We start from the raw sequence: 26,259 nt of genomic DNA, 5'->3' as shown, positions 1-26,259 counted from the left end.
GCGAGAGAGCGAGGGCAGTGGCACCCTCGCCTGGACTGGAGGGCATTTGTGAAGCCGTGGGCCCTGCTTTGTTATGCTTCAGGTGGTCATGGCTTTGGAGGATACTTGTCCCTTGGTAATCCAGTTCAAGTGTGCGCCAGTGAATGGGTTTACGGTCTCCATTATTTCAAGCCTCGTATGTATGTCTGAGAATTTTGTCTGTGTGCTATGACAAACTTGAAAAAGAACAGCGCAAAAACAGCTTCTTCCACACCTGCTGCAGCTGGAGTGACGTGCAGGCTGCGGTCCTGGAACATGCCTGGTGGGCAGATGGCTCACTGACGCCCAGACACACCCAGCTTCCACAGTGGAGCACCCTGGCTTCCCTGCCGACTTCCGTATGCAGGCCGTGGGCTTCTTTTGTCATCTCCGTACAGTTTTAGAGATGAAAGGCAAAGAACGGTGCTTCACTCGAGTTTAATGTTGAAAGACTAACCAAGCGTGTCTCCAGTTTTTTTTTTTTTTTTTTTTTGCGGTATGCGGGCCTCTCACTGTTGTGGCCTCTCCCGTTGCGGAGCACAGGCTCCGGATGCGCAGGCCCAGCGGCCATGGCTCACGGGCCCAGCCGCTCCGCGGCATATGGGATCCTCCCAGACCGGGGCACGAACCCGTATCCCCTGCATCGGCAGGCGGACTCTCAACCACTGCGCCACCAGGGAGGCCCTGTCTCCAGTTTTTATTTGCTCTGCAAGTGACCGACCACCAGTGATGGCGCGTGGCTGCAGGTGTTGAGCCAGCGCTGTCCTTTGGGGAGAGTGAGCGTTGCTGGGTCCTGGTTGGGCTTGGACCATGGGTGCAGCTCTCCCAGTGGCTCCCTGGCCTCTCGTTCCCCTAAAGCCGGGAAGTCAGAGTGCACTATTGCCTTTACAGAGGAGAGCAAGGGCGTTCTGCTTTATTCTTAATACGAGTCTCAGAAAAGAAATAAAACACTTACCTCAGAGCTCTGAAATAATTCAGGCCGTTATTTTAATCAATTAAGATAGAAAATAACTTGCAGGCTTTGAAGAGTTTGTATTTGCCTCAGATAAATTTGATTTTGAGGTGAAGCCTTCTTTGGTGAAAGAGGAGTGAGGCTGTCCTGAGTATGACAGGAAAGCTTGTCCAAAAATAACACGAATTATGTCTCCCGTCTTGGTCCAGGAATTTACTCGATAGCGTTTTCCATGAAGCCAGCGGACAGGCCCCCGTGCACGTGGGCGCACCTGTGTGCTGGGCCAAGGCACTGGGCATTATGGAAGAGAAAGAAGCCCCTGTTTCAAACTAGTAGCAAACCAGAGCATTTGAAAATGGCTTTGATATTTCAGGTGTGCGAGCACTTTAGGAAATGTTTGATCTTGCTTCTGAAGCTGTGGACGACCTAGTGGGTTTTTTTGGTTTTTTTTTTTTTTTAAAGAAAGCTCTATTATGAGAAACAAAGATCTGAGCAAATATCAAAGTCTTGAGAAAATACCATTTGGCTCAGTCCAAAAGCACTTCACTACCCAGACATTCTTTTCTGTTCTAACTTGGAGGTGCCAGGAATACCGAGGCGCTGCGAGCATTCCTGGTGTGGCCGCAGCCCTGATTTACAGGCTCCTGGGTTAGCAGCCTGAGCTGCCCTCTGCCCTCCGCTGAGCCACCTGATCTGGGACCTGGCCTGAGTCAGGTGACCCTCGCTGAGGTGACGGCACTGCTTCCTGGCACCTTCCCTCGCGAGGCCGTGTGAGAGCCGGCGCAGTGGTGTTTGTCCTCTCCTGGGAGTTGTAGGCTGGAAGAGGGGTGGGGGGCGCAGTCGAGGGAGGCCGTGTGAGAGCCGGCGCAGTGGTGTTTGTCCTCTCCTGGGAGTTGTAGGCTGGAAGAGGGGCGGGGAACGCAGGCCGTCCCCTGCCGTCGGCGCTGACCCCCTCCAGAGGGGAGGGCGGCTGTCGGGGAGCCCCGGCCCCCGATCTCGCCTCTCCGTGTGGCCGTCCTGTCCCTGCTTCCTGCCGGGGCTCTGGTGCCGCTGTCCGGGGACGCTCATCCGTCCACGGCAGAGTCCTAGCTTTCCACTCTTGGTCTCCCCAGAAGTGGCGAGGACACAGTTTTCAGAATCCAGATGTGTGTCTTCAATTGAAAAAACTGTGGCTCCACCAAACACTTGCTGCCTTGTTCTTGTTTTGGCCATTTTACCAGCCCCTCCCCACCCCATGATGCAGTCCTGGCCTCCACTGCACAGGTGCCATCGCAATCCCTAGGCGTTGTCACCAGGTGGAAGTGAAGCCGCCTGCACGGTTTCTTTGAGAAGTTTTTGTCTACTTGAACTGCTGCTGTAGCGCGGGGTCTCGGCCCCTGTGCCGGTCGGCGGGGCTCGTGTGTTACGCGCTTGGGGCCTCGCCCTCTCCGCGCCCAGAAAGAGAACGGGATTCCCCTTCGTTGTTGAACTGACCGGTCTTCCCAGAGTGCTTGTCTGGCGTCGCTGTGTGTAGCTGTCATTCCGCAGCTCCGCCTCCTGATAAAGATGTACGGAGGAGAGACGGTCTTCGAGTTTAAAGGAGATTGTAAACTGCTGTTCTGCGTGTTCTATAAAGGACGTTTGTAAGGGGAGGAGGCGTTCCTCTCTCTGGTAAGCTGCAAGCTGCTCTCCCTCTCCCTCTCCGGCTGGCCTTCACGTCTTGTCTGTTGGTCAAGATAGTGTTAATTTATACACACAGAGTTTTAAAATTTGACAGGACTTTGGAAGTGGTTTGGCCCGTTTCTACCATTTTCCACATGAGGAGGACGTGAACTCAGGCAGGCAGGCAGGCAGGCATGTGCCTGGTGACGGTGAGGACTCAGGTGACCACGTCGTCCCAGGATGTGGCACGAGCCCAGGCCTGCAGGTCAGGGCTTGCGGCTGACGCACGTGCGCACGAGCATCATCAGTGATCTGTCTGTTCTCTGTATCTGTTTCTTGAAGGTTACGAAACCACTTCTCAGGCACATTTAAAAATTAAAAGTAGCCTTTGAAGTAACAACTCTGAACCCCTCATTCATTAGTACAATAGAGTCCTGCTCTAACAGGTACCAGGGTCTGTATCTTTATCCTGACGTGTAATTGTACCACAGAGAAAACAGAATCCCTGCTGCCCCACCCGCAACCTTATTAATGTGAAAACTGCCTGTGATCCGCTCTTTGTGATTTAAACCTCATTGGAACGGAACAATGACACGTTACTTTCCAACCATAAAAAAATACCAATTTATCGTTATTATAATATTTAGATAGTCTTTTCATGCACATTTGTAAAGCAGTAGATATTTTCTTAACTCGTTTCTGAAGTGTGGTAGACATTGAAAAAAGTCTACCTTGAAGTTCTGTCTCTGTATTTTGTATCTTTTAGGGGCCCAGAAGACACCTGTTTTGAGTTTGGGGTTTTTCCTGCCATCCTGAGTTTCCCACTTGATTACCCGTTAAGTCCTCCAAAGATGAGATTTACCTGTGAGATGTTTCATCCCAACAGTAAGTGCTTTTGAAGTAGTTTCGATGGTTCCAGGAGAGGCCTAGAGATTGTGCGCATGTGGGCATTCATGGTATACTGCTGTTTTGCTCTGTGTTTGGAATTTTCCATAATACAAAGTTTAAAAATTCATTATGGTCAGAAGAGTTGATTGAGGAAGTCAACAAGTTCAAGGCGATTAACCATAAAATATGACTATGAAGAGGATTGTGGGTAATTAAAAAATGAATGATAAGGGCCTCCCTAGTGGTGCAGTGGTTAGGAATCCGCCTGCCAATGCAGGGGACACGGGTTTGAGCCCTGGTCCAGGAAGATCCCACATTGCCACGGAGCAACTAAGCCCGTGTGCCACAACTAGTGAGCCCACGTGCCACAACTGCTGAAGCTCGAGTGCCTAGAGCCCATGCTCCACAACAGGAGAAGCCACCACAGTGAGAATCCCGCACACCACAATGAAGAGTAGCCCCCGCTTGCAGCAACTAGAGAAAGCCCTCACGCAGCAACGAAGACCCAACGCGGCAAAAATAAATAAGTAAATAATAAGATTATATTGAAGATAAATACATTCTTTAGAACGATACCTGTGATGTGGTTTAAAGACAAATACGGCCAATAAACTGATTGAATTATGTGTGTACTAAGAATAGCCTGATAATATTATTTTTGATGTTCAGGTAATCAATGCAAATAGTTTTGTTTTTTTGTTCTTTTTGCGGTACGCGGGCCTCTCACTGTTGTGGCCTCTCCCATTGCGGAGCACAGGCTCCGGACGCGCAGGCTCAGCGGCCATGGCTCACGGGCCCAGCCGCTCCGTGGCATGTGGGATCTTCCTGGACCGGGGCATGAACCCGTGTCCCCTGCATCGGCAGGCGGACTCTCAACCACTGTGCCACCAGGGAAGCCCCAAAGCAAATAGTTTTTAAATTTGGCCTTACTGTAGTGGGTATGTGTTACTTTTATTTTGTAAAAATTATTTTTGAGAAGAGCTATTCAGTAGGTCTACCAATGTCATAAAAATTGGTCGGTCCATAAATACTTAAAAAAATAATCCAGCAGATTCACTGAGAGTTGCTGGGATGGGGTGGTGAGCAGACCATCAGAGGTGGGGGGCTGGACGGTCAGGAGCTCCCAGTCTGAGGGCAGCGATGGACTCTGATGAAGGAATCATACAGAGAGATGTGAAACCACGTGGGAGGCCAGGGAGGCCCCTGCAGGGGTGGTGGTTGAACCCACCACCTGCAGGAGGAGCTGTAGGAGTTACCCAGGGGTCTGTTTGGGGCGGGGAGGGGGTCTAGCAGGTGCAGAGGCCCAGTGTGAGGAGGGAGGGGGAGGGGAGGGGGAGGGGCCAAACCAGTTCAGGCCTTTTGGTCAACATTAAGGATTTTGATGTTTATCCGAGGAGCAGTGGAGGCCCACTGAGGGGCTGGGAGTGAGCGTGAGGGGCGGCATGACCAGCATGGCCTTTGAAGGGTGACTGTGGTGCAGGCTGGAGGTGGAGCGGAGCGTGTGCTGGGCCGCTGCCGTGGCCTGGAGGGGAGACCGCCAGCCTGGCACCAGCGGGAGTTGTTGGCGCTGAAGCGCTGTGGCTGGGCGGGGACTTGGGAGGGTTAGGAAATGACGCTGCTGTGGTGTGGTGGCGGGGGTGTGACAGGGACACAGCTGCTTTTTGATGTTTCTGGGGTCAGTGGTGTCATCACGTGGTGTGTCACCTTGAGGAAGTGACACCGAAGTTGAAAACTCTGCAACACCTCTTCTCTGTCCGTGGCAGAGAGAACTGTTCAAAGCATTCTGGGCGCCCTGGTCCCGTGTGTGTGGACTTCAGACGGACATCCTGGTGTCTGAGACAGATCGCACGTGGTTTCCTAACCCTTCAGTGAGAGTGTGCGTTACACTTTCAAAGCGCAGAAACCACTAGAACAAGGGATGCATGGGGAAAATGAGGGACCAGGTGTAAAAGAAAGGCTGTTTATAACGACTCACATTTCTAAATGGTCACGAGATGCGGAGTTCATGAGTGAGGGTGAATTAAATAACTTCATTTAAAATTGTCTGGTATTCTTATTATTATAACTTAATAGCCTTACAGTTTACAAGTGATTCCTGGATATCTGAGCATATACTAAATCATCTGAGAATTTCCCCAAGTATGTGTAAAAGAAAGATAACAGATGCTTTTGACCTTCCTGACAGGACCAACCCTAGACTTTGAATTAAAAATTTATTTTTCTTGAATCAGATCTTGAGGGTCTTGTTAGTGATGCTGTTGATGGGAGATGCATTTAGATTCAGGCATAGCTGATTTCCAGAGAAGACAGGCGGTCGTTTTTCTGTTACAGTAAGTTACCAAGAGAAATCTCGGTATCTGTCTTTCTCCGGATATTTAAGTAATTCCTGTAGCGTTTTTCCCAGCTATGGCAACGTATATTTTACACAGTCCATTTTAGGGATTTAATGGCAGAACGAGGGATATCTAGGAAACTTTTTATGAAAAGTGTTGTGAAGAGTCTAATTACATGAGATATTTTGGTGGAATATCTGGCTGCCAGGTAGCCTTTCATTTATCCGCTTTGGATATAATGCTTTTAAAATCCATATGAAGGTGGAATCACCCCATGATACTAGAGCCGTTCAGACCGGCCCAGCACCCTGTCGGTGCCCTGGGAGCCCGGCCGGGCCCGCGGGGAGCGCGTGGACGTGAGCATGGCCGTGAACGCGGCGCTGGGGCCGCAGGTGGTGCCGCGTGCAGACAGCTCCATCTCGGTGTCTGCGCCGCTTGCTGCCTTTTCTCTGTGGGCCTGACCGAGCGCCCTATCGCGGGCCCATTCCCTCGGCTCACCGGGTGTGCTCTGACCCCGCAGTCTACCCTGACGGCAGAGTCTGCATCTCCATCCTGCACGCTCCCGGTGACGACCCCATGGGCTATGAGAGCAGTGCCGAGCGGTGGAGCCCCGTGCAGAGCGTGGAGAAGATCCTCCTGTCGGTGGTGAGCATGCTGGCAGGTAACGCCCGCCCCGCCAGCTCCTGGCACGCTGCAGGTTCACGTCCAGGCGGGGAGACCCGACACTCGGTGCTGCTTCTCTTTCCTCGTTAACCCTTGTCTTATAACTCCCTGTCCACCGTGAGGAGTCGATATATACTGTTTTCTTTTGTGCTTTTTCATGTAATGTTATTCATGCACACTTTTCCAAGTGTAAGCTGCTTTTTATAATTACGGATGTAAAGATGTCTTGTGTGTATCACATTGTTGGCCATGAGTATCCGTGGGCATTTCATTCATTCAGTGGGCACTATATTGCAGACACCGTGTCCTGGGGTGTAAAGCTCAGGTGACACTGACCCCAGCCTTAAGGCCCCACGTTCTAAGGGAACTTTCACAGCCACCAACTATTGCAGGCCACTGTGATAAATCCTGAGATCAGGGTACAGGGGCCACTTCCCGAGGTGAGTTTAGAACACGTGGGAGTTAACAAGGCTGGGGGGGGGGCACGGACCCTCTGGCGGCGTCGCCAGGACTATAGGTATGGCTGGAGCCCGGCTGGGGGCGGGGCGCCCTGTGGACCTGCACTGGCCTGGAGCTGACGCTCGCTCGTGGGGCTGTTAGACCACGGATCGCCCTTGCAGCCCACGTGCTTGAAACAGGCGGGGTGGGTCCCAGGCCAAGAGGATGGGGGAGGTTGGGGGGACCTTGGAGACTCCGGCTCTAGGGCTCAGCGTCCTGGTGGGGGCTCCTGCCCTCACTGCCAGGTGGAGGGGTGCTGACTTTGGGGACAGGACTCCAGAGGGAGCAGGATTTGGGGGAGAGAAGAGTTCGGGGTGTTGTGTAAGTGGCCACCTTGACGGGGGCTCTCCGGGGACTGGCCGTGGAGGTGAGGGTGTGTGCCCTGTCCAGGTAGACAGGGCTCGTGGTGGGAGGGAGCCGAGGGAGGAACAGCCCGGCAGCCCTGGGGGAAGAGAGCGCCCATGAAACGGAGGAGCCTCGAACGGAGAGAGCTGGTGGCGAAACAGGAGGCCCGAGGGGGAGGCCCACAATGGCCGCTTGATCGGCTCGGCTGGTGCCTCCTGAGTGAAGCCGAGTTGGCTGGTGTGGGCCCTTGGGAGGCTCGGGTGGAGGAGCCCTGAGGGTGGGTCTGTCCGCTGCCCTCTCGTCGCTGCTCAGCCCCGTCCCTCAGGAGAAGGCTCTCGTCTCCACAGAACGGATGTCCTTGCCCGGAGTTCCACATCCCTCGGCGCTTCTGGTTTGTCTGTGGTTACCTCTCTGGGAAGATCAGTGATGTTCTTACAGGGGGTGGGTGGCCTTGCCAGGTCCTTCCTTCTTGAGCCCCTTTCACTTGGAGGTTCTCCTTCTCTTTCAGAGCCCAACGATGAAAGTGGGGCCAACGTGGATGCCTCCAAAATGTGGCGGGATGACCGCGAACAGTTTTACAAGATCGCCAAGCAGATCGTGCAGAAGTCGCTGGGGCTCTGAGCCTTGCCCACGTGTGCACAGCCGTGTGCCTGCGCGTGCGTGCAGGCACACCACCGAGCAGTTTTTGGAGTTTCTCCTCCAAAACACTTAGTGACAGTGACACTCTGTGCTGGTACCAAAAAAGGCAAGCTTGCAGAACCACAGCATCTATTTCTCTTCTACCTTTCCCACCCCAAACAGCCTTCTCTTCTGCAGTGATGGTTTCTGTCGGACGGTGACAGCTGGGTGCAGCTGAGGGACACGCCCCTCGTTCTTGCCGAGGTGGCCCAGGGAGGTGATGAGAGCTGTCACCACTACCTCTCCGGCTGACGTGCCTGCGGACCCAGCGCTTAGTGCGCAGCGGGGAGGGGCGTACGCGCCGGCCCCCAAGGACTAGAACCAGTGGCGCTCCTTCCGAAGACGTGGGGCCTTGCAGACCAGGAGGAGGGTGGCGGCCGATGTCTGGGGGCCCCTCCTGGTTCCCTTGTCCCCTGTGAGGAGGACATGACTTTGTTTCAGGACTTTGTTTTACAAGCAGATTTTTTTCTTGCAATCTAGTCACATTTTTCATTTGTTGTATGTTACAAATAATCACATTTAGAAATACTTCAGGAAATAAATACTTTTTTAAAATGTGGACTAATGAAAAATTGGGCACATAGAAAAGAAGTTTTCTCCTGGCCGTGAAGACCGGCGATTTCCCTGCTGGTGTTGATCACAGTTCACGCTCGTGTCTCAGTTCCTAGTGCATTTACCAGAGCAGGGGCACGTGAGACCGAGATTTTAGTCAGAGTGTCTTCTGGGTGTGTCGGAGCTTTGCTTTTCCAATCTGAAAACGGGAAAGTGCTAAGCGTTTGTACGTGGTGACTGCAGCAGGACCTTCAACTATCGGGACAGAACCGTTCTTCACAGCTTGGGAAGGGACGCTCCCTCCCATCTTAGCGCAGAGCACAGAGGTGTGCTTCATCCCAGACCTGACCAGCGCTCGTGGGAGCGTGGCACACGGGGTCCCCGGGGTCTCGGGGTCGGTGGGGGGCGCTCAGCTGCGGCTCGTGGTTTTGAGGTGGTCTGGATTCCTCCGGCGTGGGTAGCTCAGCCGAGGGGCCAGAGCTCCGTTTCAAGCAATAACAGATCTGTTGCGTGCAGTTAAATATTTGGCCTGTTTTGAACAGGTTAAATTTAAACAGGAGTTTCTATTTTTGAAATAAGGGACAGTCTACAAGGCGTACAATACATTTTACTTCATGTTATCCTTTCCCTTTCACAATGTGCCCGCGGGCAGGAGTCTGATTTACTGAAACCTCGCTAATTTCTTGGTGTTAAGTGGTACTGGCTAAAGGGCTTCTGTGGAAACCAGACTTTCCTTCTCAGAAGGGAATCATTTAAAAGTTGAAATTCAGTACGAGGACTTGTATTCGGAACGGGATGGGGAAAGGAGAGGTATTGTACCTACATAGTATCTGCGGGTGTGTTGGATGAGACGTAGCCCTCTCCATAGAGAGGAAAAGGTGGGTGTGGTGGAGTGTGGGCCTGTGACCACGTCAGCAGGTGGCCATGGGGGCTCAGGAAATCTGGAGAAGGAAGAAAGGCAGTCTTTTTGCAAAAGAAAGTATTTTTATTCATTTGTATTTATTAAATGAAACAAAAGAGAAGGAGTCCCATGGTGTCCTTATTCTGTGACGGAGTTTATTAATTCCTATGGTAAAATAAAGCTATATTTTCCCCCTGTCCCGAGCAGTGTTTTCTCTGTCGTGTTTTAATATAATCGTATGGGAACCCCGTGGCCGGCGGGGGCGCCCCCCAACAGGTGGCACAGCCGCCAGGACTCCCACTACCGCCTCCTTCCCGAGACACCTGAGCTTTGGGAAGCTTCGCTCTTCTCTGTTCCTTCCGCCCGCTGGTCTCCCCTGGAATTCCCGGGTGTCCCTGTCGGGGTCGGCAGACGTCTTCACCAGCCTCGACTGACCCTCGGCCTTTCCTTGAGCTGTGAGTGTTGGCAGCAGATGGCCGTCGGGCGAGGAGAGACCAGCAGGTGCGGAGGTGGCGCTTCTGTCCTGCTCTCGAGTCTCCAATCTCGTCACGGCTGCTGACGTGAGTCTGCTTATGTCCCTCGGCCTCCTCTCCCCCAGCGCCCTCTGCGCCGTGTCCGGGCCAGGGGCTCGGCCCGCCCTCCAGCAGCCTTCATTCTGCCTTTTGCCCAGGAGTTTCCAGCATACTTCTTACTATTGAAGATCTCCAACGTGATCGTGAGTTGGGGTCCCCGATACCACCCCCATGTTCAGTGGTTCCCTGGGAGGCCTCACGGCTGAGATCTATTACAGCCAAAGGCCCAGGGACTCGAGCGCCACAGGGAACGTGGTGTGGGGAGGGGTCGGGGGGCACCAGGCACAGGCCTCCCGAGCACCCCCCAGCGGAGCCACACGGCGTGCACTTGACTCCCCAGCAGGGAGCTCCTGGGGGACCAGCGCCCAGGGTTTTTATCGGGGGCTGGTCACGTGGGCACCCTCTGCCTGGCACCAAGACTCCAGCCCCCCGAGGGAGAGCAGGTGTGCAGTGCACACCACACCCTGGTGCAGATCGTTTAGGCCAGTGAGGCGCTCCCGTCCCACCACGTGGGACCCCCTCCCCAAGCGCATGTCCCCAGCTGCCTGAGGACGGCCGTCCCAGGCCAGCCGTGCTCTTTCTTGCACAGGTCTCCTGAACTTTTCCCCTTTGGGGATGTTAAGTAGGTTTACCTGAGAAGGTTGGTTTGCTCCGTTAGGTTTTCTGTGTTTCATTTTTCATGTGTTTGGTGCCCCTTCTCCGTGGCACTGGTCTTCTGCAGGTGTTTGGATATTTGAGGCGAATGTCCACCCTTGTTTTCCTGTTTGCCAGTCTGGTTCTGCGCACAAAGGGGGTGTTCTGGGGTTTGATCTTCTGGGTGCGGGAGCCCCACTGCGGTGTCCGGACGTGTCCTGGGGGAGGGGCGCGTCCCTGCCTGCTCTGCGGCCCCGGATGACTGGAAGCACGGGGCCCGCGGGGCCCGTGTGGCTGTGGCTGCCTTCCGTCTGGTTTCTGTACAGGTCAGGTTGCTGATTTTTCAGAGGTCGTGCTGGTGTGATGCATTCGTCCTGTGCATCAGTCAGGGCTCCTGGGTGGGATACAGACCCCACCCTGGTTACATGGGGGAGGCTCAGCATCGCCTGCTGCCACTTCCCCCGCGCCCCCCAAGGCCTGACCGCAGGCCATGTGGCCAGAAGTCTATGCCCCGGCCCTGGAAGTCAGCTCAGAGCACAGCAGGGCACTGGACTGGCCTTTGTAGAGGGCACAGAACCACGGTCCAGTGCCCGCAGAGGCAGAAGTCTGCCTTCCCCACCCCTGACCGAGTCCCCGAGCCCTGCCCCCGCTGCCCGGGCCCCGCGGCATCTGGCCTGTGTCCTGGGTGTGGCCTCACCCCGGGCCCACCACCTCCCCGCTCGAGCAAAGCCCAGCTCCTGAGGATGCCAGCCTGGCCGGGTCACCGAGGCCGCCCCTCCAGCCTCCCCTCAGCGCCATCGGCCTGGGCCCCCAGCCCTGTCCCCCTGAGCTTCTCTCTCCACAGCGCCTGCCCTGCTGGGGCCGCCGCGCGTGCCCTGGGCGCAGGCTCCCCGCAGCGGTCTGCGCCGCCGCCAGCCTCGGGGGAGCGGTGCTCCGTCCTCCGCCCGGCTGCTCCCCTCCTTCCGTGCCAGGGTGGGGCCCTGGAGCCCACTGCGGCCTGCGTCCCGGCGGCCCTCATCAGCCCAGTGAGCTGGCAGGCCCCCGCCGCCCCGGGCTCCTCATCTGAACAGCCGTGGCTCCCATGGGGCGCGGCTCCCATGGGGCGTGTTCCGCTGTGTCCCCACGGACGCAGCGTTGCTGGGGCAAGTCGACCTGCAGCCCTTCGGACACGACACGTGGGGCGTCCTTGGCCTCACCTTCTCTGCTGACTACACTTGCCAAGTGAAGGACGACGTGTAAAACGCACGGAGCATGGAAGGGAGAGGTCCCCGGGGCGGGGAGTGTCTGCTGTGACACCGAGGGGCGCTCGCGGAGCCAGCAGGGGCGCAGCTGCGCGGTGGAGGTCCTCCCTCGAGTCCCAGCGCGTCTTGGTGGTGTCATCTCCTTTCAGGGACCCAGAGAAGGGTGGACGTGTTCATGAGCCCCAGGCCTGGGCATCCAGCCCTGCACGGAGCTGAGCTCGGCCCCTGGAGGGGCGCAGGCTGCGGGGGACGGTCCGGTGGGGATGGCGGTGGGTGGCGGTGAGACCGCATCGCCTCCACCCCTCCGCGCAGGTCGTGGCTGTGGGCTGCCCTGTCTGAGCGGCTCCCACTGGGCCCTGGCAACAGCACTGGGAGGGCGCCCGGGCCTGCTGAGTGGGGGCCGTGGACTGGGCCTGTCCCCACCCCACGCGGCTTGGCGGAGCTGTGTGTGAGCGACTGGACGTCCCTGTGACTCGTGCTCGCTCCAGGGAACGGTGGCGACATGTCCCTTTCAAGCGGGCGTGAGCGTGTGCGCACGTGTGGACTTACCTTCCCGGCAGAGGACCTGACGCTGGAACCGACCCGGTGGAGATGAGAGACCGAGGATATTTTGCCGGTGGCTTTTGGAAATCCTGGGTGATGTACTAAACGCGTTGGAACCACAGGACACACTTGCAGCTTCAGGGCAGAGCCGATTTGGGGGCTCTCACCGGGGTCTCCCTCCTGGACTAGTTCCCGCCCGTGGAGCAGCTCCCCGGGGCGGCGGGTGGCAGGGAGGTCCCACCCGCAGACCTGGGCACTACCTCGCCCAGCCGGCCCTGTCTGCTTAAGGCCGGTGCCCCCCCCCCCCCGCCACGTGTGCCCACACTGCAGCCTTGGTGTCCAGGGAGGATGAGACCACCCGAGGTCCGGCCGTGTGGGGTGGGGGGTGGAGCTCGGCCTTCACGTCCCGCCCCTGCAGCCCCTGGGCACCGCCAGGAGCCAGGCAGTCCTACAGGGACCCTGAGGCCTGGGCGAGAGACGGAGGGCGTCCTAGCCCTGCTGCTGCGCCAGAGCTGAGGTCACCGGGTTGTGACCGGCCGCCAGCCAGGGCCCAGCAACGGGGGAGGGTGGGAGTGAATCCTCCATCTGTCCCCTCTCCTCCGGGCCACGGACACATGCTGGAGCTTCCCTCGGCCAAACCTGGCCCAAGGCCCCCGAGGGCAGAGCCTGAGCCAGGGTAGCAGAGGGAGGAGGGGTGGGCCGGGTCCTGGGGCTCAGCGCACCCTGCAGGTGGGGCGCGCAGGGGCCCCTCGGGGCCAGCCTTCTTCTGGGCTGGGACCCGTGGGTGGTCGAGAGAGTGGTCACAGTGCGTACTTGGGCCAGGGCCCCGGGGGGTCTTTGGAACACCTCTGGGGAGAACGCAGCCTGCCCTTCAGCGCAGATCTCTGGGTCTCCTCTCGCCCCCATCGGCCGGGGCCACCCCGTCGCGTCAGCACTCCCCGCTGTGGACGTGCAATCAGGGTGGATGAGCACGGTGAGGTGCCCGCTGGGTGTTCATCACGCTGCCACCCAGGGCCGAGGGGACCCGGAGTGGGGCTGCCAGTTGCCGCAGGGAAAGCAAAGCTCCCCCCAGATCACTAGTCTTTCAAAGCAGAAGCTGAGTCCTGCGGCCCCTGTGCTATGAAACCGGAGGGTTCCCGGTCACCGGAGGACAGGACGGGCCGGAGAGCCTGCCCCCCGACCCCCTCCCCATGTGAGATGCAGCCCCCACTCCGGGTAGTTTTCGGGGCGCTGCTCAGACTTCACTTGCTCTGATGATGCCTGCCCTGCCCCTGCTGCCCACCTGCACCCGTGAGCACCCTTTTCCTGTTAATCCGTAAAATGAGTTGCGTTTCCGGATTTTTCTATAATTGCACCATCCTGTGTTTGTGGGGTAATCAGTGTGTTCTTCCTGAAATTGTCTGCTCCACTTGACTGGCAGCGTTTGGCTGAGGGGTTTCTGGCTACACTCAAGATGGAGTGGGTTGGCTTCTCCTGTCTGTGTCTTGGTTTTGGCATCAGAGTCAGACTGGCCTCAAGGATGGTTTGGGGAGTCTCTGTTCTTTTTTCTTACTGGATCACCTGTTTCTTGAAAGTTTGGTAGAACTTACCTGTTAACCTATCTGGACTTGTTGGTTTCTTTGGGGAATTTTTTTTTTTTAACATTTAAGCCATATATAACATTATATTTAAAGTGGATTTCTTATAGATAGCATGTCCTGGGGTCTTGTTTCTCTGTTTTTATTATTTTTATCCGATGTGACAATCTCTCTTTTAATTAGTATATTTTTGTTTAATGAAGTCATCAAGGTGTTTGGATCTGGTCTACAGCTTTATTTGCTTTCTGTCTGCTCCTCTGGTTGGGGTATTTGCTCCTGTTTTCCTGCCCTCTTTTAGGTTATTTGAATCTTTTTTAGTATTCTATTTAGTTTGTTAGCTTTAAAATATATTTATTTGTATTAATCTTCTAACGATTGCTCTAGGGATTACAGTAGACATACCTGATTTTGCACAGTCTATGTTAATGATTTACCACTTTAAGTGACACCCAGAACCCATACAGCCGTGCAGGACCCCCCCATTTGTCATCCGTGCCACATGTGCACACGGTGGGGGGGGGGTCACCCAGACGGTGTTCTGGTTTTTGCTTTCAGGATTTAGTTATTTTAAAGACTTTCGAGGAGACAAATAACGTCTTATCCTTGTGGAGATGTTCACTCTGTTTTCTGCACCTGCCTCTGGGGCCTCGTCCCCCTGGGGACATTTTCTGCCTCGAGAACGTCCTCCTGGTTTCTTTCCTCCCAGCCTGTTGGGTTTGCCTCTGTTCCTGGAGATGCTGCACCCCACGTAGGATTCGGACTAGACTCGCCGTCCCCGCCACCTCTTGGCCTCCACATCCGGCGAGGAACCGTCGTGGCTGGACTTGCCGTCCCTTGAGCACTCCATCCCTCTGACAGCTTCCAGGCTCCGGCCTCCATCTCCGCTTCTCTTAATGGGATGAGTGTGGCCCTGGGCCCCTTTGAGTTTGTCCTGTTTGGGTGTCATGGAGCTTTGTGAGTATGTAGATTGGTGTGTCTGCCAGATTTGAGCAGTTGTCAGCCATCCTTGCTCCGGGGCACTTTGCTGCACCATCTTCTCTCTCACCCTGGACTCCTGGAGGTTACTTTTAAAGTGTGCTTCACATTAGTTTTTGGCTTTGACTAACCGTCCTCTGTATGAACCCACACTCTGTTCTGGGGCCTCGCACAGACCTTGGTGTCAGGCCCATCCAAAGACCCAAAGCAGCAAGAACCAGAACCCCCGACACGGCAAGGCCACCGTGCAGGTGTGCCTGGCCCGGGGACTGTGGCGGGTGTGGTCAGCGACTAGTGCACGGAGGGCGCCCAGCGTCCGTGGGGCAGCCCGCCCAGGAGGTACGGGCCATGGGAGCAGGGCAGGGTTTCCCGCCACAGTGATGGAGTGGTGAGCGAGGGGGCGGTTCACGGGGCAGCCATGGGGCAGCGGGGTTACCTCGGCTGCCAGAGGTTCTGCGTTGATGGTGGGAGGAGCCAGCCGTGGCCGGTGCTCTGACTGGCTGTGTGCAGCCCCCCGAGCTCTCCAGCAGGGTCAGCTGGGGGAGCCAGACCATTCAGAGGGATGGCTGAGCTGGCAGGTGGCCCGGAGCGGGGCTCTGACCAGGGGTGGGGGTCGGGGAGGCTGAAGTCTCAGGGGAGGAGCCAGGCGGGGGGGCCCTGCATCCCACGGTTTCTAGATTGATCTAGAAAGTTCAGTTGTGCTGCTGAATGGAAGAGGGTGGGTGGGACGAGGGGGCCAGGACGGAGGAATTGGGGTGGGGACCCCACTATGGTAACAGCACCCAGGGGCCCGCTGGTGACCCCGGTCTTGGCATCCAGGCTTATCGAGGCAGGGGCCGCAGGGCTGGGCAGGCAGACAGTGCCCGGAGCACACACTCACAGCTAAGTGCCTGGACACCCTGCAAGGGGTCCTCAGTCCCCTCCCGGAGCAGGGCAGAGGCCTGGACCCAGCGCCGCCCCCGCCCCCCGCCCCTGGCGCTCTCTGCCGCGGGCATCCTGTCCATCAGATAGATAGCGCCCCGTACCCGGCAGCGCTCCACGTTCGTGGACTGACTTCAGGTATTTTCATGTACCCTCGAGAGAATGATTAAAAAATAATTAACCTAATTTAGCCTGATTGTCATAAAGAAATTAGCCACATGAATCACCTGTGATTTGCCAGCCTGTGCACGCCGGGCTCCAGGTGTTCGGGGCGCCGGGGAGACAGCTGCCTGCCGCCGCGGGGGAGGGGCCCGAGCCTCATCCGGAGGACCGGGACCTGCCAAAGCCCCTGCCCACCGGCTGCGTCCCTGCTGACCGTAGGTGGCCGACGAGGTCCTGGTGCATTGACACATGCCAGGCCGCCTCGGTGGCCGAGGCTGGGGCCCCTGCCTGGAGCCCCGTGGGCTTGCCTGGGCAGTGGCCGGCCCCTCAGCCCAGCGCTCCAGGGAGGGGCGTCCTCTGACGCAGGAGCCTGCGGGGTCTCCAGATGTGGCCTGGGTGGCCACTCGTGCTGCGGCCAGGTGGCTGCGGGGCTCCAGGATGGCGGGGGTGGGGTGGGCCTGCCCCTCGCTGTCCATCCCGGGGCTCTCGGCTGCGGGATCCTCCCCTGCACCCTGCACGGGCCCCTCCAGGAAGGGAGGGGCTCAGAGCCAGCAGGGGGCGGGGACCGGGTGGGGCGGTGGGGGGGGTCGGGTCTGCGCATGGGAAGGACGAAGGGGAGACAATAAACCATGAAGTAAGACACGTCTGTCCCCATCCCGACCAGGAGGTGTCGATGGCAAAGTACGAAAACACAGTTTAGTTGTGGCCGCTTGGGTCTGGGGCATCTGTTGATGAACTGGTGACGTCGGATGTGTAATCAACACAGACACGGTTTATTCCCTCGTTGTTGTGCATTTATCCCATAAAATGTATATTCCTTCCCTCATTTCAACAGAATCAGTAATCACGTCATACTCAAGATTTTCACTAAATTAATATCTATTAACAGTGTTGCTCTAAAATATTCTTGAAAGCTGTGATTATATTCAGTGTACAAAACTTGAATACATTTCCATCAAATAAGTAAAGTTAAATAGAAAGATAAATGACAAAGTACTTTTCAGTGTTTTCAAAAAGTTCTCTTCCGAGGTATTCAAAGGTACCTATTAAAAGTGAAAGTGCAAATTATAATGGATGATTTGCAAAATACAAATATAATTAATGATTATAACATGGAAATCAAAATTATTAAAATTCAGCTTTTGAAAATCTAATTCTTTTGAAAATGCAGCTAAATCTTACTGAAGGTGCTTTAAAGGAGCGACTTGCCATCTGAGTATGATGTAGAAGGAGGAGCCAGGGGTCCTTCCGGGCTGGCATCGAGAGGTGCTTCGTCACGAGGAACGTCCCTGGGTCTCAGCAGCAAGGGCTGCAAATCCGCAAATCCCCGAGCACGCTGAGACCTATTGCCCATCAGAACGAGAGGAAGCGCCGGGCAGCCAGACCCGCACTGCTGTGTGGCCAGGACTGGACAGGTGAACTCACCTGGTCCTCTCACGCCCGGATTTTCCTCCCGTCCCTCCGGGGCCCAGGCCCAGCTCTGCAGACGCACTAGCCACAGGCCAGCCCTTCCCGGGATGAGGGCCTGAGCCCGGGGCCTGGGTGTGCTGGCTGCACCGAGCAGTGCTGGGTCCCTCGCGGGTGTCCCCTCCCCGTCTTCAGTGAGTGTGACCTGCAGGTGCCTGACACGTGGGCCGGGACCACCCCCGCCACCTACCCTTCTGGGCTGCGGTCACCTCGCTCACAGCCCACTGGCCAGAAGCAGTCACCCACAGGGCTCGGGACAAGGATGGGGCCTCCCGGGCCTGGAAGGATTGGGGGGTGGCCAGTCTTAGGTCAGGACTCTCCTCTCACACCCTCCCTCCCCTGGAGCCTCTCCCTGCACTTGACCGTGGGCTCACCTGGGGCTTGTGATATCTGCTGGGGAGGAGTGGACCAGCCAAGATTTCGCTCAGCTGTATGCATATTTTTGAACTCTGTTTCCTTTTAAAGTTTGCAAATGCACATGAGTAAGTGTGACTGTCCTGACTCCCGTCCCAGCATGCCGTGCGTGCCGCTCCTCCAGGACGGGGTCCCTGGCTCTGCTGCGTTGAGGGCCACCTTCCTAGACTCCCTGCGTTCGGGACTGTGGTCACCCAGAGAGTGCAGCCCTTTGCGGGGTGTCCTGCCTCTTCTCAGGAGCCCGGGGTCCTGCCTTCCAACGTGAGGGCTCAGCCAGGCTGGGCAGCCGAGCCCGGGTTCCCAGGTCCCCCCCCACCACACCACCCGCGGGCTCCTGCTGTCACTCGGCCCTGAATGCACTGGGGGGTGTTTCTCATACCCCCACCACTGTCTGCCCCAGCATCCCACCCTTCTGTCTAGTCTCTTGTCTGTCTCTATGGAGACACATGGGGAAGGCATGGCACTGCCACGTGAAACGCACGGGCGGCCGCTTGAGAAATGGACGTTCACCGCTCGTGGGTCGGTGCCCGGGGGACAGGGCTGAGGCCAGCTGCCTGCACGGTCGGGCCTGGGGAGAAGCCTCTTCCTGGCCCGCAGCCTCCGTGCCGCGTCCTCTCAGGGCAGGAGTGGAAGCTCAGGTCTCCCCCTCTTCTCTCAAGGACACGAATCCCGCTGGGGCCCCACCCTCATGACCTCGGTTGACCTAGCTACAACCCAAAGCTCCCACCTCCAAACACCATCACACTGGGGCTTCAGTGTGTGAATCTGGGGGACATGACGGCCTCCTGCCCCGTGCAGAGAGCCGGGCCTGGCTTGGATTCCCTGCCCTGTAAGTGTTCATGGAACAAGCGGTCCCCTTTCCCAGCACGCTGCAGTGGAGGCTCCCAGCCCCCTCCCCATCCCTGGCGTCTGGGCCCTGCAGTGCCCACTGGCCTGGTACCTCCTTGATGGCGTGAATGTCCCAGCTGCGGGAGCCTCCCGCACCAGGGGGCCCCAGGGAGGGGCATCCTTCTCTGCGGCTCCTCCTCTGTTTCCCTCGGCCCAGCTTCAAGTCCAGAGCCTTTGTCCTCAAGGCGGAGCCGCGTCTGCTGCTGCAGGGCCTCCCATCTCCCATTCCCTGAGGAGCCACCCTGCTGGCTGTGAGGTAGTGATTGAAACTGACCCCAGGAGGACTGTCCTGAGGTCAGACCGTGGAGTCCCCATGGAGGGCCTCGCAGAGCTGCCCAGGGGTGGCTGAGAACTTAGCTTAGGAGCAGCCAGACCTGGATTTGGGCCTGGATCCTTCTTGCTGGAGCTAGAGCCTGGCGCTCAGGGGCCCGACGTAAACAGGACCCGTGACCATTGTTATTGTCATTTGTCACCGTCATCGCCCACTATGGCTCAGGGGGCTGACCTCCCCGGGGTCCTCGAGGGCAGGGGGCCTTGAGTAACAGGCACTTTCTACTAAGCTGCCTTCCAGGGTGCCTCCACCACCACCTCTGCCCAGAGCACCGGCATGGGGAGCCCCACCCTCACCCTCGTGTATATATGTTCACACACACACACACACACACACACACAGAGGCGGGCTCACTGCGTGTCCAGACCAGTCGCCAGCCCCTCATTAGCGATGACCCTCCAGGAGTCAGGCGTGCTCGGAACCTGTCCAGCTCCCTCCCTCACCTGCAGCTGCCCTGCGCACCTGGTCTGCCCAGATCCTATCAAAGCTGGGCCTGCCCCCAGCGCTCATCACCTGGGGCTGGAGGAGACGCACAGGCCTCGGAATCTCGTGGGGCCCTATCCTTACTGGTTAGACGGCCACAGGCGCGTGCACAGGAACATGCATACAAACATGCCCACACGCAAACGTGCACAGAGATGGCTGGGAACGGGGCGTCCCGGTGAGGCTGGACGGAGTGGCCCGGACATGGCCGCATGGGCGGCGTGTCCAGCGTGGCTGTCCTTCCGCAGGTGATGGGGCCCTCGAGGTCCCAGGAGCCACCCGCGTGGAGTGGCGTCTTCAAAGTCCCCTCCTGCTGGTGGGGGACGGGTGGGGCAGGGGGCACGGAAGCTGGGTCAGCTGGAGGCTGTGCTAGGGGGTTGGGGCCGGAGAAGATGGAGACTGGAGGCACTCGAGGCTGGTTTTGGAGAATCCACGGGATTTGCCAATGGATCCACGGAGGAGCAGAGGCAGGGACTAAGGCTGCTGGCTGGAGCAGCCGGGGGTACGGGGACAGCTGGGGCAGTGTGACACGTGAGGTGCTTGCTTGCGCCCTGGGCTCCTTCTCCCCTATTTTGGCAATGCCCCCACCCCCCACCAGCGCCCTTTGGGAATTGCCTTCCTCCATGGCTGCCGTCGGCGGGACGGGGAGCCTGCAATCCACGCCTCAGCCACTAGGGCTGTGCCTCGGGGGCTGGAGCCCTGAGCCGAGGGTCCCAGGACAGGCACACTGCAAGCATGTCCCCCTCGGGACAGACGTCCTGTGGCCTGTGACCCCGGGGCCCTCCATCCACTTCCGCTCCCAGGGGCAGATTTTGTTCTTTGCAACCCGAGGATCCCGTCTCTGGGGCCTCTGCAAGTTCACCACGAGAGTGTGTGACACACGTGTCCTGCCTGAGCTCAGGGGACCACGGCAGGTCAGAGGCACAAATCCCAGGGAGTGAAACCGCTCAGAGTGTTAGAAAGGGCCGGAGCTTCCACGGGGATGTTCCTGTTTGCGGTGCTCACCTGTAATTGGTCTGCGCGTTCCGGTAGATTCTGTGGGGGCACTGCCCTCGCTCCACTTGTGGGTTGTGGCCCTGGCTCGACCGTCTGGCACACGCACGCCTGGCGTTTAATTCTGCCTGTTTTACGCCGATACCCGCCACCGGGAGCGAGGGGTTAACCCTGCCTAAAACCGCTCTAGTTTCAGAGTGCAAGAGACCAGCGGGGCGTTGTGTTGGTTTGTGAGGAAGAGCATCTGGGCGGACACTCGTCGCCTGGATGCGCAGAGGGGACACAGCTCAGCCTCTGTGTCCACAGCCCAGCGTCTCTGTCCATCGCCAGAAACGTAAGAGCTTCCAGCGGAGCCCCTCCTGCCGTCCAGAGCCAGTGAGAGCCGGCTGGTGCCCCAGACCAGGGTCTGAGTCCTAGGGGGAGTGCAGGGGCGCAGCAGGGCTGCAGCCAGGCCTCGTGGGGCTTGGGGGAGCCCCAGGAATCCGCCATCTCCTCAGTGACGTGTCAGTGGGGCAGGGACGTCATTCACTCACTCATCTGGTACGAACAGTGTGTACTGCTCAGCCTGGTGGTGCAGGGGATGAACTGCAAGATTGTTGCCCAGATCTTGGAAAGATTTAGCCAAGTGCTTCACAGCTTTGGGCAGGGGCTGGGTGGCCCACGTTATCTCTAGTCACAGGCTCCAAAGACCCAGCCGCCAGGCCTCTGGACTTTTTCACTCGAGGCTCAGGTGGACTCTGGTTGGTGGAAGGGCCCTGTAAGCACCGACACCGCAGGATGCGGCCTCCAACGTGGGGCTGGCTCAGGCAGCCTTGCTTCACGTGGGGTCCCTGGCAGGTGACTGGGGGCAGGGCCAGCACGGTGCAGGCTGCCCTGGCCGGGTGGGAACTCCTGGGACCAGCCTGAGAGGAGTCAGGGGTCGGCTGGGTCAGCAGCGAGTGTCCTGTGTCTGGAGACGCCTGGTCAGGCTCTGGCATGTGGGGAGAACAAGAGCCACCCACCCTGAAGGGGACCGCAATCACCCTGCTCCCCCAGACCCGGTCGACATCTGAGCCTGAGCGCTGGCACCTGCCTTTCCTGTTCCTGATGTCCCCATTTAGGGGCTGCAGGCAGTGATCTGGGTCACGGCATCGGGTGACAGCTATCAGTGGTGATGGCAACTGGCCCAGAGCCCCGGCCTCTGAGCTAAGCACGCACTGGGCGCCCTTGGCCTCAGGGCAGCCCCGTGGGGAAGCTGCACCATTGCCATCCTGGGGAGTCACTGGGAAGAGACAGCCTGAGCACTGGTTCCATCCAGCCCTGCAGTGCCATCCCCCCGCCAAGGCCTTAAGAGGTTCTTCCTGTCTGGGACCCTCCTGGGGCCATGGGGCCGGGCAGAGCCCACCAGCATCACTGACCCGCTGATCAACGAGGCCTTTGGTCTCTGGTACTGGGGCAGCTGTGCTGACGGGAAAGGATCTCAGACAGCTCGTGACCTAAGTGACGATGGAAGTGTGGGGGGGTGACAGACAGACGGAATCACGCTGTGGTCCCCAGCGGGCTTTTTTTAAGGGAAAATTCATATAACATAAAATTACCAGTTTTAAAGTGACCGTTCAGCAGCATTTAGCACGTTCACATTACCGTACAGACATCACCTCTGTCTGGTCCCCAGAGGTGAACCCCGCACCCATCAGCCGTCACTCCCCTCCCCTCTCCCGGCTGGCACCCCAGAATCCGCTCTCTGCTGCTGCAGAGCTGCCCTCTGAGCACTTCACAGAAACAGAGTCGCACACGTGCTCCTGGGGCCTGGCTGCTTTCGCTGAGCTTGGGGTTTTGAGGTCCGGCCGCGACGCATGGCGCGTGGCTTTTACGGAACAGTGGCCTGGAGGGAAATCTGTGCCTGGCCCGGCCTCCCACTGGGGCTGTGGGGGGGGGGGGGGAACGGGGGCTCTGCCTCGGCTCTGACCTTCCCTCCCATGTCCCGGTGCCCTGGCGCCTTCTGCAGCGCAGCCCGTCCTGGCCCACGCCTCCCCGCACCTGAGGGTCTGGGTTCTCGGCCTTTCTGCCGCAGATACAAAACCCCACTCTTCCTCCTCCCGCCTCCGTGTCCCTCCCTCTCCCCACAGCTGCTCCCAGTCCACACCCAGGGTGGGGCCTGAGACTTTGCATTTCTAAGGAGTACCCAGGTGATGCCCCTGGGGCTGCTCTGGGAGGCCTGGTCCCCGACTGCTTCCTGCCTAGGCACCGATAGGTGCTGCCCCACCTCTGACGCAGGTCTGACTCAGGTCTGGCCGGCCCGGCAGAGCGGGGGGCCTGCACGTGGCACGCCGAGAGCAGGCTTGTCTAACTGACACCCAGAGGACAGCACAGAGCCCGGGGAGCTTGTTCCTCAGCGGAGCTGCCCACGCTCACAGTTTAACCAGAGTCCCACTGTTTGGCTGGGAACGGCTTTTTTTTTTTTTTAGAAGAAGTTGGGGGTAGGAGTTTATTAATTTTATTTTTATTTATTTTTGCTGTGTTGGGTCTTCGTTTCTGTGCGAGGGCTTTCTCTAGTTGTGGCAAGCGGGGGCCCCTCTTCATCGCGGTGCGCGGGCCTTTCACTATCACGACCTCTCTTGTTGCGGAGCACAGGCTCCAGACGTGCAGGCTCAGTAGTTGTGGCTCACGGGCCTAGTTGCTCCGCGGCATGTGGATCCTCCCAGACCAGGGCTCGAACCCGTGTCCCCTGCATTAGCAGGCAGATTCTCAACCACTACGCCACCAGGGAAGCCCTGGGAAAGGCTTTTGTGGTTCATCCTATCACAATTCTCTGCAATGGAAGTCGGAAGTTGGTGTGCCAATCGAAACGAGCGTTTAAACAGTTCTGTGAACATTTCTTTTGGATTTTTCTGGATTTTCCCCTAAATTAATCTTAGTACAAAATGCATAACTCTGCATAAACAATATAATTATATATATATATATATATCTATATATTTTGGCTGTGTTGGGTCTTCGTTGCTGCACATGGGCTTTCTCTAGTTGCGGTGAGCGGGGGCTACTCTTCATTGCGGTGCGCGGGCTTCTCATTGTGGTGGCTTCTCTTGTTGCAGAGCACGGGCTCTAGGCACATGGGCTCAGTAGTTGTGGCATGTAGGCTCAGTAGTTGTGGCACACGGGCTTCGTTGCTCCGCGGCATGTGGGATCTTCCCGGACCAGGGCTCGAACCTGTGTCCCCTGCATTGGCAGGCGGATTCTTAACCACTGCGCCACCAGGGAAGTCCTAATTATATCTTTTGATAAAATATTTAAAACCACAGTAGGCATTTTTTTTGGGAAATGCATCTCTTGCTTAGGTGGCTGTTTGGGTTTTTCTCTGGTTCATGTATCACTGATTGATAGGATCAAACAAGCCTCAGTGACATTAACACTGAACTGATGACCACGTCACAGGCCACGCAGAAGTCCGGGGCTCACGCGAGTACTTTGATGACTGGCTGAGTGTCTCACGTGAGTTGGGGTTGACATTGCATTGCTGTTAGTTTGATCCACAGCCAATCGGTAGATGATGGGGCTGGATGGAGAAGTGAAGGTGGCCGTCAGGTGACAGGAGGAAAGGCTGTGTCTGAACAGAAGAGGGTACCTGCCTGAGTACCTGCTCTGTGACATGTCACCCAAACTTAGCTACTCGAGACAGGCACACGTTTCCTCTCTGTCTCTGAGGGTCGGGCATCCCGCAGCCACCGAGCTGGGTGGTTCTGGTTCAGCCATCCTGCGAGGCTGCCGTCAGGGTGTTGGCCGGGCTCCGTCATCTGGAGGCTCCTGTGGGCTGGAGGGTCCACGGCTGCCTCGCAGGGTTAGCCTTGTCGTGCTGGTCGTCAGCTGGGTGCCTGAGGGCCCTGCCTCGTGGCCTCTCCAGCGGGGTGGCCTGGACCATTTGGCGGCTGGGCTCTGAGAGGGGGTTGGGGAGAGACAGAGAGATGAGGGTGGGAGAGATCTGGGCAGAGACAGGGAGACACTGGGCCGGCCAACCCTGGAGCTCCCGGCCCGCACCCCCAGGGCCGCCCCCACCACCTTGGGGCCACATCTCTCGTCTGGGATCTTCGCTTCCTCCTCTGAGGGGCTGTGCGTGGCACATCCCGCACCCCTCCCCTCTGCCCCGCTAAAGGCTGGCACCTGGCCCTGGGGCCCATGCTACTCGGGGCGTCAGGCCGGGCTCTGGGACAGGGCACAGTTCGGGTGCAGATGGTCTTCCTTGTTTCACAGGGGCCGGTGGGGAGAGGAGACTGGCCAAATCTCCCGGGTCCCAGGCCGGCCCCTGCGGAGGGACGTGGGGCAGCGGCCAGAGGTGGTGCATCCACCTGGTTCCAGTGCCCGGGGTCGGGGTGGGGGGGCGGTGAGCTCCCCTCGCCGGGCCTGCAGCTGCCTGCGCAGTGCAAGGTCCCCTGGTGTCGCCCGGCGGGGCTTGGTGCTCACTGCCCTCGGTGCCGTCCGGGCTCCAGAGCCACAGGCGGCGTGGGGAACGTGCCGATGAGCCCCCTCCTCCAGCAGCTCCTCCACGCACCTGCCCCCCGATCGAGGCCCCTCCGGCTGACGGCCAGGATGCCTCCACCCCCCACCCGGTGCTGCTGACAGCCTTCTTCTCTGTCCTTGTGCTTCTGTGGGAGTAGTCTGTGACCGTGTCCCCGGCGGGACTCGCTGGGTCAGAGGGCTGGCCGCCCTCAATGCCGAGCTCCCACCGGGGGCGCGAGGCCCAGGCCTCCACTGCAAGGACAGTGGCACTGGCCTGGCTCACCTTCCCGGCTGGAGCAGGGTGGGCCCTAATCCAACAGCAGGCGCCCTTGAGTGGAGCTGTGAGAAGACAGACCAGGGAGAAGCCAGTGATCGGGGCAGAGGCGCAGCCAGAGCCTGGACAGCGAGGCTGTGGGCACGGCGGGTGTGGAGGTCAGCTGCTCGCAGACCTGAGACGGGTCTTGGCCCCCTGGGCCAGGGAGCCCACGCTGGACCCCCGCCTCCCACCCCCGGACACCTGCCGCTCCAGGGCGCACGCAGCCCTTCCGCTCTGGAGGTGCTGCTCCGCAGACTTTGGGGAGAGAGGGAGGAACAGGAGGGGGCGGGTGAGGAGGGGCCCAGGGTGCACGGGGCTCTCCAGGGTGGGGAAGGAGCCTGCGCCCCGGGTCAGGGCACAGGGATGCCGGGCACCGGGCTTTCAGAACTGCTGTCCTGGAGCCTCCCTTAGCAGGTGGAGTGAATGGCCCTTGTGGGGGAGAGGGAGGGGCTTGGAGGGAGGGGCGCCCTCAGGAATGAGGGCCTGGAGAGGAGGAGGGGCTGGACACCCCCGGGGGCTGCAGCGACCAGGGACTCGGTCTCACCTGCAGGGCAAGGGGGCAGGTGTGTGGGCCTGCTCAGATAAGAGTGAGGCAGCTCAGCTGAGGAAGAAGGGGGTTGTGCCAGGAGCCCGGGGAGGGCACACGGCCTCTGACCCCGCGGTCCCCCGCGGTCCCCCGCGGTCCCCCACGCAGCAAGGAGGCCGAGGCCGGGGCGCCGTTTGTGGGAATAACGGAGAGGCCGCGTGCACTCTGGCACATGTCCGCTGCCGCCAGGCAGGCTGGGTCCCGGCTCCCCCACC

General features: G+C 58.4%; 1 protein-coding gene across 2 annotated transcripts in view; it reads left to right on the top strand.

Moving 5' to 3' along the window:
• Nucleotides 1-9,672, top strand: part of UBE2G2 (ubiquitin conjugating enzyme E2 G2) — a 30,823-nt gene extending 21,151 nt beyond the window's left edge. Inside the window, exons 4-6 of one of the 2 annotated variants that reach the window (XM_082624962.1) lie at nt 3,378-3,496; nt 6,353-6,477; nt 7,847-9,672. In XM_082624962.1, coding sequence (XP_082481088.1) covers nt 3,378-3,496; nt 6,353-6,477; nt 7,847-8,050 — 448 coding nt within the window. In that variant the 3' untranslated portion in view covers nt 8,051-9,672. Of the gene's footprint in view, nt 1-3,377; nt 3,497-6,352; nt 6,494-7,846 lie in introns of both variants that reach the window. The other variant, XM_082624963.1, reaches the window with a different exon arrangement.
• Nucleotides 9,673-26,259: the final 16,587 nt, after the last annotated feature.

The sequence above is a fragment of the Mesoplodon mirus genome, assembly GCF_964341445.2.
Source record: "Mesoplodon mirus genome assembly, chromosome: 6".
NCBI classification, from domain to species: Eukaryota; Metazoa; Chordata; class Mammalia; order Artiodactyla; family Ziphiidae; genus Mesoplodon; species Mesoplodon mirus.
Note: the sequence above shows the minus strand (reverse complement) of the source record. Positions and strands in the feature narration are given on the sequence as shown.